The sequence below is a fragment of the Pleurodeles waltl genome, chromosome 3_1 (genome assembly GCF_031143425.1).
Source record: "Pleurodeles waltl isolate 20211129_DDA chromosome 3_1, aPleWal1.hap1.20221129, whole genome shotgun sequence".
NCBI lineage: Eukaryota > Metazoa > Chordata > Amphibia > Caudata > Salamandridae > Pleurodeles > Pleurodeles waltl.
This window is the reverse complement of record NC_090440.1, coordinates 1,585,332,322-1,585,344,730: the sequence shown is the minus strand read 5'-3', so window position 1 is coordinate 1,585,344,730 and position 12,409 is coordinate 1,585,332,322. Positions and strand designations below refer to the sequence as shown.

The 12,409-nt window shown below is 39.6% G+C and overlaps 1 protein-coding gene across 26 annotated transcripts in view; it reads right to left on the bottom strand.

The window, feature by feature from the left end:
* The window catches only part of NEB (nebulin), a 375,459-nt gene that overhangs the window by 153,580 nt on the left and 209,470 nt on the right, over positions 1-12,409 (bottom strand). For all 26 annotated transcript variants that reach the window (XM_069225183.1, XM_069225192.1, XM_069225189.1 and 23 more), the window contains 7 exons: positions 11,274-11,381; positions 10,289-10,600; positions 6,742-6,945; positions 6,452-6,556; positions 1,489-1,593; positions 1,084-1,395; positions 429-533 (listed from right to left, as the gene is read on the bottom strand). In XM_069225183.1, the coding sequence (XP_069081284.1) occupies positions 429-533; positions 1,084-1,395; positions 1,489-1,593; positions 6,452-6,556; positions 6,742-6,945; positions 10,289-10,600; positions 11,274-11,381 (1,251 nt within the window). The remainder of the gene's footprint in view (positions 1-428; positions 534-1,083; positions 1,396-1,488; positions 1,594-6,451; positions 6,557-6,741; positions 6,946-10,288; positions 10,601-11,273; positions 11,382-12,409) is intronic.

Below are 12,409 nucleotides of genomic sequence, written 5' to 3'. Positions count from 1 at the left end.
TCAGGTAGAATTAATTTAGGGGGAAGCGCAGAACAAGGGCAAAACAGAAATAGGTATATGACGCTTTTACCACATCCGGTAAATACCCTCCCATTAAGTAATGCCACCAATATTTACAAGGCAAAGAAAATACAACCCTTATTCGACCCACTTTATAATCAAGACCTGAGTCCTTAAAATACTAACTTGTAGCATGGTGGATGGCAGCTAATGATTCTCTTTTGATACAACACTTAAAATCAAAATTTTTACTAAAAGGTATTTTCTGTGGGAGGGTCAAAACGTGTAGTTAAAATGAATGAACAGTCCTCGATGGCTGAGAACCACGTGGCAACTTAACCACTGCAATAACCTGGAGAGCAGAGAGCGTCTTTTTAGATAGAAGGAGAATGAAAGACGTGTACACAATTCATTAAAAACTTTTATACCTCGCTCAAGATCTCCTGGGCATTTTTCACTCTCTTGACATCATGAGATTCATTGGGCATCCACCCAATTCCACGCAGCCATTCCAAATCAGATTTGTAGAGTGCCTGTGAGAAAGCAGGGGACAACTTTAATTACAAGAATTTCTGCATGTACGACAAAGAAAAACGTGGAAGTGATATCTGAAGGAAGGTTGTCCATCCCTTACAATTATGATAATTAGCCAATCATGACAAACGTCACAGTACAACAAATGTTTTTTTACTACAGGAAATCACTGTATAAGGCATCGGGTGTGCCTAATAAAAGTTTAATGTTATGCGAGAAGGAAAAAAAACATTTTCAATAACTGTTTCGGCTTTTTTTTCTTCCTTTTTCCATGCTTATAATCATAGAATAAGAATGAATGCAGTTAAATCATATAAAGGTATTTCGCAAAGACAATAAGGAGTTCTCCATGCCAGAAACGGAGATAAAATGCAGTTCTGGTCCTAATGCCCAGCATTTTCTGTTTCCTTATGATCCTCCCAAATAAAAAGAGTGCAAGTGCCTAAGCACGATTTGTTATACTACGTGCCCGGTTTGACATTTACAGAAAACTCGGAATGACCCTGCATGTTTTTCCCTCCAATTGCCAGAATGTTAAGCTCCACTTACGTCGCTCTGCAGTTCGTAGGCTTTCTTGGCCTGAATGCAGTCATTCTGGTCTGGATGGCAGGTCCACTGGTGCAGGTACTGGCGGTAGTCAATATTGCTGACCAAAGCCTGGCATTGTTTGGCCGACAGCACCGACACCATATCCACTGGCAAATTGATTTTCGTCTTCGACTTCTCAAAAGCTTTTCTGTACTCAAGTTCATTGTTGATCTTCGCTGTACGCAAAAGGTTTGCCAATTTGTTGTCATCATGCGCCGTTTTGCATCCAATATAGTGGCCTTTCTCTTTCTCGTGGGTCTTTTTGTACTTATACTGCAGAAACAAAAAGTGTCAGTGGCATGAGCGTACTCTCATCCTGAAGCACCACTCCTAGCTAGTTGAAAAAACGCAGAAGGCCATACTCACATCACTTGCAATATCTCTGGAGGACTTGGCAGCCACAATGGGGATGGCATCCCGTCTGAGGTCATAATTTGATTTCACTTTATCCCAGTCATCCCGATATCGTTTCTAGAAAGGGAAGAAACACAGCACATAAATTTTGGAACAATGAACAAATTATGTATTCCGAAGTCCTGAAATGTTACTGAACAGACAATGAGCATTTCATGAGGGCAACGTCTTAAGTGAAGATATGCAGTCTCCCTCTCCACCCTTCATTTCCTATTCCAATCCTTTCATCCTCGCTTTCACCTCCTTCCTTCCCTCAGTGGCAGCAATATAGCATGATATTGGAGCACACAGATCAGTTTTTATGAACATAATGACAATTCTGCACGTGACTCAATAGTAATGTACATTATCTTGTAGTTTAAAATTGCCACAGATAGGTTGCCAGCATAGTTATTTTTAAGTATAGGATATCAGCCAACACGTGTTTCATCCTGGGAACTTTATCAGGGCTTTGAATGCATTTGTGTTCAGGGCAATCTCAAGCGAAGAAAGTTTTGTCTGTGCTGTTCAGGAGGGAAAATATTATAGTCAACCTTCACCAGTGGGTAGTGTGACCATAGGTGTAGTGTAAGCAGGTCAGCTATCTGTACCGGCAAAAAATGTAAGTAATGAGAGAATGCAGAAGCATCCACAGGCCTCTAATGTATACAAGCCAGGAAGTAAGCAGTAGAGGCTATCATAGGCCTGTGGAACATCAAATACGCTGGTAGCTGCGTGCCGTTTTGTTGCTACCTCCTTGATACTCTCCCTTTACTGACCTAATTTTTCCAAGCCCTCAAATCCTCCTTCCTTCCTTCACTCTCTAGCTGTTGTGTATAACTATATATAACTATTCCAGGCCGTCTGTGAACATACTGATTTGCACCACCCTAACACTACATTACAAATGTGGCCTCTCTTTTGTAATCTTCTGTTCACCGGATCTTATACCACTTGCATTGCACTGGGGGATTGTGCACCGCAGCAGGTGCAGGCAGACAAATGAAAACGGGAGTCTTGCTCTTGCATGGGATATGGGAGGCATCATAAAAATAAAAAAAGGGAGGCTTTGGGAGAAACCTCCAATGAACAAAAGAAAAAAAAAGCAGCACAAAAAAAGAAGCAGGCCAGAGGGTCCACAAAAGAAAAACAATGGGGTTGCAGCTTTCCCTCTTGAACAGGAAGTTGTCTAACACTATGTACCGCCCTTCCCCAAAGCAGAAGGGAACAAGGAAGAGTGGCACATATTGATCAGGGAAGAGGGAGGCATACAAAAGGCAAGCATTTGCAATACAATAGGTCTTGCATTTGCTTGAGTTAGAGCTACTGGCATTGTAAAACCATAACTGGACTTTTCTTGCCACATAAATTGGTCAAACCAGCTGTATAATTTGGTCATCTCTGCCACATAATTCCAGTGGCCCTGCATATAACTAAAGCACTTCCATTTACCCTTTTTCTCGAGCTGCAGAAAAATATGAAAATATTGCAATTTTTTATATTATTATTATTTTGAGGTCCCTTCAACCTAGTTTGGGGACCCAGTGATGGCCTAGACAGAAAGAGTACACCGTGTGGTGAGTTATGGACAAAGTTTTTTTGTAAAAGGAATGCCCTTCAAAGCATTATGGGGCAAGTTTCTGAGTGCAGCGAATATTGTAGTATTTTGACTGTAATGTTCAGGACAGCCCCTCAAGGGCACCACTAGAAAAATAACATTTGTAAGAAACATGGTCATGTAACCATATAGTCAGCCCCGAGAGAGCATAACCACATGATAACAGAATGGAAGAACGTAATGCAGTGTAACCGTATATTTAGCCCCTGGAGGGCATAGTGCATTACACCTTTTCAGGCCTAGCAGGCCTACTATAGTAATATTACAAACAAGTCCCTTAACACACAAACTGCTCCCAATTGTAAAACAACGTTCCAGCCATGAGAGAACTTAAAAAGGCACGGACTGGTGGGGGGGGACTTCTTATTTTGTGCCACCATAGTGTGGGGCCCCAGAGATGCCCTAGAAAGAAAGATTGTGTCGTGCTGAACATTTTGATGGTGGCCACATTGTCCTAGGACCACCACACGGTGAGTAATGGGTTAACATGTTTTGTAAAAGGACTGTCTCGCAAGCCATTATGGAGAACGTTTCAGAGTGCAGCTAATATAGTAGTATCTTGATTGTAATCCTCAGAATAGCCCCTAGAGGACACTATAGTAAAAATAGCATTTTAAGAAACATGGTTATATAGCCATATAGTCAGCCCCTAGAGGGCATAACAACATGAAAACAGAATGGCAGAAAGTAATGCAGTGTATCCATATATGTAGGCCCCAGAGGGCATAGTGCCTTACACATTTTCAGGCCTAGCAGACCTACTTCAATACTATTACAAACAAGGCCCTTTAAACACAAACTACTCCCAGCTGTAAAACAAAAGTTACAGCCCTGATAGAACTTAAAAAGGCATTGAATGGTGGGAGAGGTTAAATTTTTAGGGTCCCCCAGCCTGGTGTGGGGACCAAGAGACTGCCTAAAAAGAAAGTGTGCGATGTGCTGAACGTTTTAGTGGTGGCCCCATTGTTGTAGGACCACCACATGGTGATTTATGGGCAAAAAAGGTTTGTAAAAAAAATGCCCTTCAAAGCACAATGTGTTTTTTTTGTGTTAAATGCTCCGGTTTGTATATTTTTCAACTGCTTAACTTGTTAAGTGGTACTCATGTAAAGCACTAGTTGCGCAACATGAAAATTCACATCCTTATATAAAGCACTCCTCTGTTCGAGTTTCGCTATATGAACTGTTTAAAAAAAAAAAGATTAAATAAATAAAAAAGAACCCCCCTCCAGCCTGCAGTCTTTGTGCGCAGATACTTTAAAGAAACAGTGGCATTCCCAAAACAAGGAAGAGGAAGAAACAACATATGGGCACCCAGCGTGAAGCAGGGAGGCAAAAGAAAATAGTGTGCCACACTAAGGTATATGGCCGATCGTGCAATAATCCATGTAACAAGATCAGTCTCCAAGGCGGTAACAAAGAAGCCTCAAGGTGGGACAAATGTGAAGCAATACCAACGAAATCAAGGGAATTTTGAAAGGCAAACCAAGGAACGAATGAAAGTGATGGGAGTGAGATGAGTGTGTTGCAAGCCCACAGATGTAGATTACAACAAGGCTTTTGCCCTGCCTAGGCTCGACCTAAAAGGAGGAAAAAAGGAAGTAATCAGAGCAGGGCATATGTTAGGTCAGGAATTTGCTCAGGAAACAACACCGGTGAATCTCACATGGCAAAAAAGCTGAGAACCCACTGTTTATGTTCTGAGTAAATATTTCTTATTATTATGGTAAAATGTTTTGCTACAAATTAGCAGACGTCTTCCTCACTATACTCAAGATCATAAGAAATATAATCCTTCCTATTATCAACAACTGAAGTAACCACATGATTCCACACCCATTTTCATTATTTCAACAGACCCACAACTGACACTTTCCTTTCTGTCATCAAACACCATTCATCACCTAAAGACTTTGAAACTTAGCACACACACCCAAAAACACAAATAGGTACTGAGAGATTGTGCATCTGCTCTTTTTTTGTCTACCGCAGCCCTAATAAATGCTTAGAAGGAGAAAAACACAATGTTGATCCCACAATAATTGCAACAAATCTCCCTTTTTAACAATCTAGTGATGTAATCATAATAGAGACTTACCATTTGATAGACCGTCTTGCAATAAGGGAAATATTTTGGAAAATGCACCTTAGGAAATGTCTTAGTGACATCTAGATGTGTCCTAGGCAACTGCACAACCTATCAGTCTTATCCTCAGTCAGTGATCTTTGGTGTGTTTGTCACATCCATTGAGGTAACAGGACCATTAATGTGCTACTTGACTCTCTATGGGACTTGATATGGTGAATCACTGAGCTGTATTTCATCATATGGGTAAGTTGGTCCCTCTGTCACATCAGAACAAAAAAGGCCACATACCTTCCTATCCAATCAAACACAAAATGGGCATTCTGGAATGATGTAAATGGCTTGAAATGTGATGTTAGTTTGTTCCGATAACCACTGTACTGTTCTTAGGGTGGGAGGGATGAGGTGTAATGCCATGTCGGTTGTTATATATTTAGCCTCTGAATAAAAATCTGGGTATCAATTAGTGTGTTCACCACACACTTCTTCAGAGATCAAATAATTTTTTTCATGTAATATTTGGCTGCTACAGACTTGATAGATTAATAAATGTGTTTTTAGAAATATGTGCTCTTGTGGAAGATTTCAAAATCTTTTGTGCTCTTGAGTCACAAAACAATAATGTCTTTTAGATTACCTGCTTTTCTCAGTGTTTTCACCTTAGTATTCTATACTTCCAGATTTGTCATAATAACCAAATTCAGAATGTTTGTAAAATGTATTTCCTGTTTATTGTTTACACCTTAGCTGTGTAGTACATAGACATAAGTGTAATATGACAAAAAGGATTAACCTATGGTAGAAAGATGTCAGTCAGCAGTAAGATATTTGAAGGCTCTTGTATTGCTTCCTTGCTGTATTTTTTAGATAATTTATATTTCCTTAGATACGTTTTTCTAAACTTTGAGATTTGCTTCCTTCACAACAGATGCTCTGTTAGACAGCAAGAGGAATTCATGGGGATGGATTAGAGTTTGCTAAAAGATATTTTAGATTTCAGAGTAAAACAATTATTATGACAGAAATCCATATTTTTGAATGAAGATTTCTCAGGCAAGAAAGAAAGAAAAGTGCACTATCTATTAATAAAGGTATTGCTCTATGTTTCTAAAAATCTGTGTGATGGATTCTTCAACTAAGAAATAAAAAAGGAGGTTGTAATATAGTGCCTTGAGTTAACACTCGTATGTGAAGTGTCCTATGTTTAACATTGCACAACTTGATCTACTTACCTTGCTAACGTTGATTGCGTTGGTTCTGGATAGCACAATTTCAGGAGTATCAGGCATCACATGGATGATCGTCTTGTCCTTCTCCCAGGCCTCCTTATATTTCCACTGTTGAAGAAAAAAGCATAAATGGCTGTAAATGTTAATCTTAAATGTAACAGATGAAAACTTGATAAAAACATAATCCACCATGTTTTAAATATAGCATAATTCTTCAACCAGAGAATAGTTCTAATTTCTGGAATCTACATAATTTGAATGGTGTGTGCTGTGTTTTGATAAAGTAGACGTACCTCACTGATTTGATCTGCATTGATCTTGGACAAGACAATGGCTGGTGGGTCAACAATGCTGGTGAATTTCATGGCATCTGGACGCTGGCGATACAAGCGGTCATTCAGGATTTCCTGGGCTTTCTTCACTTTAAGCACATCCACTGACCCAATGGGAACCCAGCCACATCCTTTGATCCACTCCATGTCAGACTTGTAGATTGCCTACAGTCAAGAGTAAGAGAAAACATCTTAGAAAAGTCACAAATTTCAATGTAAGAGTCATACATTTTTAAACCTAGTATTAACATGAAGTGCTCTTAAACAAATATGTTGCACACATGTCAGAGAAAGAAACCAGAGTGTTGGCCAATTAATTAAAGCAGATAGAAACAGTAATTAAGCATACAGTCTGAAGAAGAGAGCTTTCCCGAGTAGGTAGTGACTGGCAGATGGGGTGGGATGTTCCAAATATGAATCTGAATTCCCCTTCCCACTCGCCAGTCATTGCCTATCTTGAAGTGGCATCTCCCTCAGACAATGCTGTTGTAAGCCAAATCTTTCCTCAAACAAGGCCCCTAGAGTTGACAGCTTACAATAGTAGCTTTAGGTGGATTGACCAAAGGAGGAGTCTGGAGCATGGTCTCATAGCTGGGGGAATGTTCTACAGAGTTACAAAAATACAAGTTTCACCATGTTGTCAAAAGCGATCCCTGCCACCCAACCCTATGCTCGAAGAGAAAGCTTCTAGCATTATTTAATTGAGTGAGTACAACTACCAGCTGACTGTCAGTAAAAAAAAAAGTTCTACTGAATGGCTCAGGGGAAATCAGACACTTTCCCTGTGACTGTATAAGAGAGCAGAGTTGTCCCTCAGTCACATGGCCACTTCCTCTGGCACACCTTCAGAGAGTGTCCTTGCACAAGGAAGCCTCCCTTGTTTCTGCTCCAGGATATTTGACACAAGCTGTCACTCCCTGTTAGGTAATGACCTATCACATGATTTAATAGTAGCTAGAATGTATGCTTTTCATTAGTGATTGCTTTGTAAGATTATAATGTGGAACATACAGCATTTCTCCAATTGCCATCAGAATTCTAAAGGATCTAGCTATATCTTACACATGCGGTCAAACGCAATTAGACCGCACAAGGGAAATGAACTTCAGGGCAATGAAGAATAGATATGCCATAGGCTCTTTATTGAATTAAGGTTGGCTAGAGAAAGCTGTGATTTGGAGGGGCTGATGTTCTGCAAACTTGGGTTTTAGACTTTGGTTAAGAATGCTTGAGTCTCAATTTTTCTCTCTTTCACACCTTTGTAGCTTCAGCGTTGTAGCAACCTCCAGATTCAGAGATTTCTGTCCTGAGTAGGCTGGTAACCGTACCATTAACAAGGATATACCAGTTATCTAAGATGATGCAGGTCTATACTGGCAGCCATTGACAATGTGATCTGACCTTCAATGAGTTGTATAGTGCCTTGCACAGCAGCTTTGGCAAGAGCCAGGAATGTGCACAGGCAACACTAATGTGGCAAGGCTGGGCAGTATTCTGTGGTAAGAGTGGACACAGCAAAGTACTGTGCCATGCAAAGACTAGGTATAATGTCCCAAAGCAGAAATATGTGTGGTGGCAGAAGCAATATTTGGGACAAGCAAAACCATATTTTGTGGGAATCATGGATAACATGCTCCAGAGAGAAAGAGTATTGTGTTCTGGCACTGGCAATATTACATGACAATAAATGGCAATATCGTTTTGCCAGAACTCCTATGGTAAACAAAGGCAAGTTTCAATTGTACACATGACCACTAATTTATAACAAATATAGTCAACATTATTATGGCATTAATGGTCAGTATTCAGTGACAACAAAGGAAACCTTCTCTGTCATTAGTGGGCAATATTCTGGGTAATTGAAATCACCATTGTTCTGTAGCTAGAAATCCATATAAATGTGGCAATATTCTGCACAATGCAGGCCAAGTTTTTGTTTAATAATGCATTTATCCAGTGAGCTGTGTTACCAGATTTAAGAAAATACTGGGGCAAATATGGAATTCTTGGAATATCTTATGGTACCATAATAAGAGAATCTCATGGATCGCATGATGAGAGATCCACACACTTGCACATATGTTTATGCAGTCTAAAAACAAGATCAGCAGTACCTTTCGTGTGCAACTTAGTATAGCAATGAAAAATACAAGAGGGAGCACATTATGAGGCCTCTGACTCTCAACTAGGACAAATTGGATGGATTTCGATTGGTAGACTGGGGTTCCATACAATTGAGTTGGCTCTAGATGATTTATTTTGCTGGTGTAGCTGTCAGCCCTTGCCGCACACTGTTGCGTGGAGCCTGTTAGAGTGAAGCAGCAATCCTTTTTGCTCTGTGTGAAGGACATCTGCATGGACTTCATAAGCCATCAAGGGGAGGGAGGGTATTTAGAATTTTGGGAGGAATCTCTTGAAACAGAGTTCCTAAATATCTAAGAGATTTTTTGGGAAGCTATTGATTAACTCAACAGACATGGTTGTTGGCAGTGAATTAGCAATCATAGATGACTGTTCACATGAGATGGGATTTTATATTTTGAAATATGAATTGGCCTCACAGTTCCCGACTATGCTATTCCAATATAGCCTCCCCTCTTTGAACAAGCCAAGAACAAAACTAATGAATTACAGGGAAAAAAATAGGAGGCACCAAAACACTCAGTACGTCTTGGAGAAAGTAATACTACTGAAAAAGGAGATGGTGGGGCAACAAGACATGTAGGCAACACAAGGAAGCCATCCCCTCTTATTATATTAAGCCTTTATTCTCAGCAAATTTTCCCCCACTAATTTCATTTGTACTGTTTGAACAAGTAATGGAAGGATGCCCCAAGCATGGCATGCATGTGTCTAGGAATAGTCACTGCCTGTTTTACTGAGACAGAGTCCTTTACATTTTCAAAGACTCAGAAGCACAAATGAACATGATCTGAAGTTTGGCATTAACTCAGAGCCAATTTTCTTGACTGCACCTTTGCAGGTCCTCGCAGTCTACTTTTTGACTTGCATGCTAATCTGAGTTTGAAGCAATCATGGCCTTGGAAACCAAGGAAAGAGTCAACATGATTGTTTCCTGATCTTAGGAAAGAAACTAGAAAGACAGATAATCATGTCATTACAGTAGGCAGTGTTTAGATTTCTACAACCCCAAATTATGCAGTGTGATAAGTTTCATCAGCTTACAACACCACCTTTGAGGCATCTACTAGCTGTGGTTGTAAATCAAAGTCCACATAAAATTAAATGTTTCAGGACTTCCCCAAATGATCTTCTGGACCTGGAATTTTCATTCAGCTTGACAACAAGCTTTAATTGAGAAATTCAAATAATTAAATAATTCTAATTTCCATCAGGCACCTAGTGGAATAACAGGTAGAACCAACGATAAAACACAGAATATGTAATTAGCGAAGTATGTTTTTGATAGAAGCATTGAAACATATGTCGGTATTTTATCAAGTAATGATGGATATGAGAAAATATAAATATGCCACATGGCACCTACGTCACTCTGCAGGTCATAGGCTTTCTTAGCCTGAATGCAGTCGTTCTGGTCCGGATGGCAGGTCCATTGGTGGAGGTAATGGCGATAATCAATATAGCTAGCCACAGCCTGGCTGTCCTTGGCTGTCTTGATTGATACCATATCACCTGGTATATGGCAATTGGTCTTGGTTTTCTCATAGTCTTTCTTGTAAATTAAGTCGCTGTGAAGTTTGCCAGATTTTATTAGTCCCATCAGTTTGTGATCATCCTGAGCAGAGCGTGTTCCAATATAGTGTCCTTTCTGCTTCTCATGAGCTGATTTGTATTTGTACTGTGGAATGTAGGAACAAACACATTTATAACAAGGTTGTAGGCTTTCCAAAAACATATTTCTAGCATTTATTTGTACACCACCTTCAATCACAGTTTAAATGTGCATATCTTATACACACACACCCTACACACCCAGGTTTTCTTTGCAGTTAGGTTATTCAAAGGACTGGTAGATCCAATCACCCATCTAGAATTGACTAACACATTTGAAACAAAAATGCAAGTTCTTAATAAACTGACGTGTTTGGGAAGAATTAAAGTATATCTGCTTTGGAAAATAAATTGTCATTACTATAATTGTGTTTCTTAGATGATGGCTTCCTCAAGTCATTATCAGAACATTCTTATTAGTGTTCAGCACTCCCCCGACCACATTTCTACAGCATCCAAAATGATTTGTACCCAAATGACAGAGCTGAATATTGATCTACAGTCACTTTGATAATTCTTCCCACAAATGGAATGTCCATGCAAGTCCAGCGTGGCACTATCCCAGTATTCTATATAGTAAGATGCTCTTACATAGAACTGAAGAAACCCTGTTATTATGGAAGCTTAAACCAATTTAAATTTCTCAAATTGTGGGTTTAATAAGAGGCAATATACATTTTAATATTGTATAAATATGAACATTAGGTGATTTATACCAATGTAAATTTCAAGATACATACCTCACTGGCAATGTCCCGTGAAGCTCTGGCACTTTTGATTGAAATGGCATCCACACGCAAGTCATAACCCTTCTTCTTGCTGTCTTGCCAAGCTTGCTCGTATAGTTTCTGAAAGACAAGATACATTTCATAATTTCAAAAGATAATGAGTTACTCTCACTACGTGTGCCAACGTAACTTATTTAGTGAATATTGATTTTCGATTTCTTCTGATAAAGAAGCCATGCTTTCTGCCATTCACTACCTGCAGCAGTGAGCAAGACATTTACTCACCTCACATGCCGGCAAGCCTCTGCCCAACATGCCTTCCTCCTTTATCCTCATTACTTTGCATGCTTGTGGTTTTGGGTCAACTGGCAGAGGTCAGTGAGCTATTCATTCAATATTTCAATATGTGCATAAATTATGTGGTAATGTGCCATCTAATGGGCATCCTACACCCTCCCTGTTATCTATTTTAATCCCATGTTTCTTATTATTTTCCACTTTGAGTTGACATATTTCTGCCAAAGCAGACTTCCACTTTGATATCCTTGTACATCTTCCACCATGTATTTATGACCTTCACCGTGGATGATGTTCCTAACTGCTTTTGATTTAGTAAAACTATCCTCAAGTGACAGATCAGGGTTAGGGTTAGAACATTTTGGTCTATGTGCTGAGTGGCGACTTTAGAGGTGTAAGAAAGCGTAATAGTAGAGCATTCTTTAGATACAATGGCAATATAGCATAAGAAGCTGTTACCACCTTAATAGAGGTTGACACCACTCACACAAGACAATGACAATCTGACAAGGTCCTGTTCCATTTGCAGTTCAGTTCAAGAGAAACAAATTGAGATCCCTGACTTACTATCAAGAGAAGGTAGTTTTCACTCTTTGTATTGTCATTTGCATTTTTGTGGTGGTCTCAATCGCTAGGTTGCAAGCTAGGACCATTACCCACATCCAAAAGATGATTTAACCATGTTTTTAATGACTTATGCACTCCTATTTGTGAGTTCAAATACAATGCTGCAGCAATGGGTTTTTAATTTTGCAATGGACCAGAGGCACACACCAATGTCAGGTGACAGATACTCTCAGTGTCACTGTTTCCTTCATCACTAAGCACTTCCTTGGTACATGGGAGGTGGT